Source organism: Fragaria vesca, linkage group LG7 (assembly GCF_000184155.1).
Source record: "Fragaria vesca subsp. vesca linkage group LG7, FraVesHawaii_1.0, whole genome shotgun sequence".
Classification (NCBI taxonomy): Eukaryota; Viridiplantae; Streptophyta; class Magnoliopsida; order Rosales; family Rosaceae; genus Fragaria; species Fragaria vesca.
Genome location: NC_020497.1, coordinates 15,745,247 through 15,751,475, shown reverse-complemented (window position 1 = coordinate 15,751,475; position 6,229 = coordinate 15,745,247). Strand labels below are relative to the sequence as shown.

At 38.6% G+C, this 6,229-nt stretch overlaps 1 protein-coding gene across 2 annotated transcripts; it reads left to right on the top strand.

Moving 5' to 3' along the window:
* Window positions 1-392: 392 nt before the first annotated feature.
* LOC101309674 lies at window positions 393-2,950 on the top strand. Of its 2 annotated transcripts, none has more exons than XM_004307378.1 (2): window positions 393-620; window positions 1,226-2,950. In XM_004307378.1, exon 2 carries the CDS (start codon window positions 1,410-1,412, stop codon window positions 2,304-2,306), a length of 897 nt encoding a protein of 298 aa, XP_004307426.1. In that variant the 5' UTR covers window positions 393-620; window positions 1,226-1,409; the 3' UTR covers window positions 2,307-2,950. The 2 variants fall into 2 exon arrangements, with proteins under 2 accessions (XP_004307426.1, XP_004307427.1); XM_004307379.1 differs by lacking the exon at window positions 393-620 and having other exon boundaries at window positions 1,207-2,302; window positions 2,453-2,950.
* Window positions 2,951-6,229: the final 3,279 nt, after the last annotated feature.

The window sequence follows — 6,229 nt, the reverse complement described above, 5'->3', positions numbered from 1 at the left end:
GTTCGGAGGCTATGCTGAAACAGTGAAACCCTTCGGTGCTTTTTCGATAGAAAAAAAAAAAAAAAAAATACCCGGTCTGTACTTTAATTTAGATGAGGGGTATACCGGACAATTGAATAATATGTCAAAGAAGCAACTCCTTTCATTACGTGAGGTCATGGTTCCGCATTGGTTCCACTTTCGCGATGATATTTCCTCTCAAAGTTTGAGAGAGAAGGAATTCGAACCCCTAACCTCCTGCATGAGAATTTTGCTTTCCACCACTAGAGCAACACATCCTCCTAATGTAGTCTGCATACATTTAATAATTATATTGATTTATCACAGATTCAAGTTACTAGAGTCACATCGCATAGTAGGGTTCATTCCTCAATTTCCTCCCTCTCTCTCTCATCCCTACTTGTCTTCTTACTTTTTCGCTGCTGCTCTGTCCAAACTTCCCCCCAGCGCGTTTCTTTATTGCGAAATGCCGTTGCGCCTCGGTACCACCACGATTTCACCCAGAAGGTTCACTCTTTGAAAACAAGGGAGAGCTTCAGCCGGATCACAAGAGTCCAGACTTGGGATTCTTCTTTACCCAGGTAGTCAAGCACGCCCACAAGGGTCAAATTACCGCAACCGTAAGTAGTCTCCCATCTTCAATTCCTTCTTATAACTGATTTGGTTTCTCGGTTTCCTTATTCAGTTTGTGTGTTTGCTGTTTGAGTGTGGTTTAGTGTTTGTTTGTGAAAATTACTGAATGAAATTATGTGTGTTGCTTTGAGTTTGGGTTTGCGTTGGTGTGTTGCTGTTCGTGTGGAATTGAGGTAAAATCATGAACTGCAAGTAGGCTCAGTCTGTTGGGTCTTTGTTGGGTATTAACTCTGGATCTATTTCTTCTTTTTGTTTTAGTAGTATCTTTTGTGATGGACTGATTGCAAGTTTGCAACCTCTCTTCTTTGTATTTGTTTTTTTTTTTTCCGACAATTGTTACTTCCTCTAAAGTGTATTGCTTTTCCAAAAACAGTTATTAAAACTTGTCACTGTCACTCATATAAGTTGACTAATTTGGTTACCAGTGGCCTTCACTGAATGAAAATGTGTGTTGCTGTTTTAGTGTGTGTTGCTTTTTTAGTGTGGTTTCGGTATTGCTCACCACGTGTTTGTGTTTATGAAAACTACCGAATGGAGTCCAACGAGAGTTTTTGACTGAATATGTGATTGTTTCGAATTTGGGTTGTTCCAGGTATGGATTTTCTAGGAAGCTGGATCGATAAGACTCTGTTCTTGTGCTTTGAGGAGGCAAGGCCAAACGGTTTACGGCGTCTTTCAGTGAGAGGATGTGACATGGGGGAGCTTGTTTTTAGGTTTAGTGACAAACTTCGAGAGAGCGATGTTCCTCAGCGGTACCGAGGACACCTGCCAACGCTATGTTGACCGCACCTTGCGCCAAGTTGGAGGAGTTTGCTGCCCGTGACAACTCGCCTGCATCTCCCGGTTGCTTCGCATTCGGGTCGAAGATTGTCTTTGTAGGGAGTGACGACACCCTTGTCTTTGAGATGGACTTGGACGTGGACACAAACCGGGCGTTGTTGTCCAGACGCATTGTGTTGCCTTTCGGGCATCAACGCAACCCTCTACCCATCCTGATCAGGCAGAGGGGAGTCAACACATTGCTTGCTATAGCGACCAGCCCGCAAGCTCAGTTTTTCTTCCAGCAGTTGGAGCTACCCAGTCCTCAAGACCAGTGGGAGTGGGAGGACTTGGGAGGGCCTAATTTTGCTACTCAAGGTCAATTCTCCTGCGCATTCGCAGACACAAAGATCTTGGTGTCCAGGCGGGATGGCGGGATTTACATGCACGATATGCGTGCGTTCGATAACAGGTGGATGCCACTGAATTTGGGGCCGCAGATTACACACTTGCCTTGGGACAGGAGGGCTCTCGTATATGGCCATCGTGGAGACTTCCTAGTTATGGGATATTCTTTAGATAACCCATGGTTGTTGAGCATCTATATCCTAACACATGACTTTGGGGAACTGTATCTTATCCGTGAAGAACCCCTGAAGCCACTGAAGAGATATCCCAATCCAGACAACTGGACATTTGCTGTCATCGAGGACAAGAAGTTCTGCTTTATAATCAGCATCTCGTTTCAGCTTGTCACCCATGTTATTGTCTATACATTCGAGATTTTATCGGTAATGGAAGATGATGTTCATATGGTTTGCAGTGGTATGAGGCAATTTGAAGTGTTCCCGCAGCTTACACAGCCGCTTATCAATGGACGTCCGTGCCTGCTAGGAGCTTTTATTTACTGGTAAGTGTTTGTGTTATACAATTTTCTTCTATTATTAATTGTTCATGATATATTTCACACCATTTACAGTTGGTGATCTATTTGAAATCATCTTACCAACCCTAACTAGATGAGTTGATTCGAAGTTTCTGTTGTTTTTAATGTTGATAGATTCATCAGGAGGATCGAGGCGTCTCTCTTCACCAAAGGGCGCAGCAGAAGTGTTAATGAAATGGGATTTCCATGTTCTTCTTTAGCAGCTGGGCAATTCTGTTTTTCGTTTCTTGATTCCTTTTGAGTTGATTTCTTAGCACAATCATCCCTTAGTTAATGGATTGTACTTACTTTCTTAGAACTTTGGTTTCATTGTAGTTGTTGTCTGCTATGGTTATTGACTTATGGCCTGGCTCTTTGGGTTTGTCCCATTCCCTAGTAAGTTTGGTACTGGATCGTTAAAACTGAACAATGTGATAATCTAGACTCCAAATGTCATTTCACCCTCATTCTTCCATTTTATTTTTGAGATGATGTTACATAGTTCATAATTTTATATGTATGTTTGTCTCCGAAATGAAAGTCCAAGCAGAATAAGAAATACATGTGAGTGAGTTCTTTGGATAGATTAGGCCAAGCACTTTTGGCTCACTGAGTGCATGTTTATTTTATGGGACTAAATGAGACTGTTAAATAAGGAGTCAAGTTTAGTTAGTACAGTGTTTAGTGTTACTGGGTACTAAATTAAATGAACTTACGTAACACTTTGTTTTCATTTTGGTCTCCTTAGATGATGTTATTGTGGGTACTAGAATAGGTCATCCTTAGATAGCGCCATTAATGGATGTTTGTTTCATGGGACTAAATGAGACTGCTAAATAAGGAGTCCAGTTTAGTTAGTATTGTGTTAGGTGTTACTAAGTACTAAATTAAATGAGTTTATGTAACACCTTGTTTTCATTTTGGCCTTTTTAGATGGTGTTATTGTGGGTACTAGAATAAATCATCCTTAGATACAATTATCATTCTAAACTATAAACCAAGCAAACTACCCTCTAATCCTATGTAAAACCAAACATGGGTTAATATTAGTATAACTTAAGACACCCCACATAGGTACATGACAGTCTTAAAAAATAAAGAGGTCTAATGTAGTCTTGAGTACTAAACGTGCACTTATTCTAAACCATAAACCAAGCAAACTATCCTCTAATCTCATGCAACACCAAACATAGGTTAATATTAGTATAACTTAAGACACCCCACATAAGTACGGGACAGTCTTAAAAAATAAAGAGATCTAATGTAACCCCGAGTACCAAACGTGCACTTAGTAGTAGGAATGTATATAAGTTTGAAAGTACCATGCGGGATGTGTGTATATTCTCATCACACTAATCATTAAAGCTTGAAACTAAATGCCCCAATGCAGAATCTACAAAATCCATAAATAGCTTGCCACCATTTGTATAATGGCCTAAAACATTTACATAGATATAGTACTAATGGTGCTTCTCACTTCAACTAACATGGCCTCAGTTTTTTCCCATTCCAGTTGCTACTGATGCTGCACTCTTTACATATGAAACAAGCTTTTTAAGAATTCTGATTTTAACTAGACCTCTAGGTGGAGGAATCCTTGCCTGAACTGAAGCGCTTTATTAGCCAATTCTGAAGAAATGTACGAAAATAACATTTATACATTAAAAAAGGAATATCAACTTTTATGCACCAGCTACATAATCGTAAAGAGTGCGGCAATTGTGAATTATTAAATGACATATATATATCCTCTTACATAATGACTATTAAGGACAATGATTATATAAAATAAAATATTATATTGATTTTTCTAGACTTTTCAATTCAATAATAGTGGATTGCATTTATTATTTTATTATGAATTTTCATTTTCTAATTTTAGTGCATCCTTATTAAACCATTTATATATAGTGTATATATATAATAAGAACTAAAATTATGAGTAATATTGATCATGTGACAGAAAAATGTATGTTATCAGTCATACATGTTGCACGCATATGCAAGGTGAAAAAGTATTTTTACACAAAGCGATCTATCAATTACTTAAAAAAAAATAAGTAAAATAATTTACCATATAAATGTAGAGAGAACTTTCAAAAAAAAATATAAACGTAGAGAACAAAAAAAATATAAACGAAGAATATGTATATATATGTAAAATAGAAAAGAACAAAAAAATGGATGTAAGAATATTCTTTCGATGATCGATAGAAAATTATTTTGTGACACAATACCTTGTTTCTTTTTTCTTTTCTTTTTTAAGATAAAAGTACTTTTGATGATTCTCTGAATTTGATGTCATTCAAAATTATTTCTTATAATTTGATCCAAAAATAAATAAATAAAAAAAAATCAAGAAATGGAGGTTTGCATGAAAAAGATAAAAAAAATAGGAGACCTAGTGAGCGAGTAAGAGGTGTAATGAGTGATATATTAATTTCATTCCAGGTTGGTAAACATGCCTTAAAATATATGTGAATTACATAAAAATATTATTTTAGAAATTTGAAACAAGGTCTAATGAGCAAATACTTGTATGTAAAAGTAAAATGGAGGTATTGAGAGAATATTGAGCAAATTTGGAGGTCTCAATAGCCGCACTTAATCGTAAATAACAAAAAAAATTAATAAAATAGAAAAATAAACAATGTATTCTATCCTGCATATAAAATTATGAGTAAATGACCATTTACTACTAATTTAAGATCTTTTTAGCCCATTCCAATGAAAATATATTCAGCAACCCAATTCCAATGAATTCTAACAAAAAGACGTCAATACCCTCACCCTAATTTAACTCTTTTTCTCCTCTTTTTTCCCGATCATTAACTCTCTCTCTCTCAGAAAACTCTCCCGCTCTCTTTCCTCTTTCAAACGTGAATTTGATTCATCTCTCCGGTGAAGCACCGACGACATGAAGCACTGGCGAAGCACCGCACCGGTGACGGAGATTTGGTGCCTCCACCGAACCACACCAGATCTCCTCCGCCTACGACGCCGTCTAATCCTTCCTCCACTGCACCACATCTCCTCCGCCTGCGACGCCGCACCAGATCAGATCTCCTTCCCTGGCCATCAAGTCCACCTCGTTCTACCACGTACAAGACCGGCGTCAAATGGCACGAGCTTCGGACGTTTGACCTTGCTTCGTCGTGCTTCGAGAGAGCCACCGATTTGCTCTCGAAGATCGGAATCGACACAATCTCCGACGCCGGCGAGAAGAAGCTGTTTCTGGATTTGAGCATCGGGAGGTCAAAAACCGCTTGGGAGGTATCGGACCAGAATCTCGCGGTGGCGTTACTAAACCGGGCCAAGAGCAGAGACGGCTGGAGCAGAGACGGCTGGAGCAGAGACGACGAAGGGAGTGTTCTTAGGGCAACGGTGCCACGTCAGCGCAAGCGCAGCAGTAAGGGTTTCTCACAGGGTTCTTGGGGAGAGTTGCAGTGAGGGATCAAAAGTGAGGGCTAAGGTGGTTTTGGAGCTTGTATCTGATAACAGAGTGGTGGCGGTGAAAATATTGGTTTGCAAGTTTACTACCCCTAATAAAAGTTTATTGGGGGTAGTAAACTTTAGTTTATCGAATCTAAATTGTTCTTCCTCTGTTTTAGTATGTATTATAGCCTTGAGAATACTGTTTTGCAAGTTTACTACCCCCAATACTTTTACTGGGGGTAGTAAACTTTAGTTTTTCGAATCTAATTGTTCTTCCTCTGTTTTAGTATGTATTATGGCTTTAAAAATACTGTTTTGCAAGTTTACTACCCCCAGTAAACTTTTACTGGGGGTAGTAAATTTTATTTTTTTGCATCTAAGTTGATTTTTCTCCGTTTTAATGTGTACTTATGGCCTTGAAGATATTGTTTTGCAAGCTTACTACCCCCAGTATAAGTTTACTGGGGGGTAATAAAC

Excerpts from the sequence above, each read along its gene's own strand:
- LOC101309674 (XM_004307378.1), top strand. The coding sequence starts at position 1,410 with ATGTTGACCGCACCTTGCGCCAAGTTGGAGGAGTTTGCTGCCCGTGAC.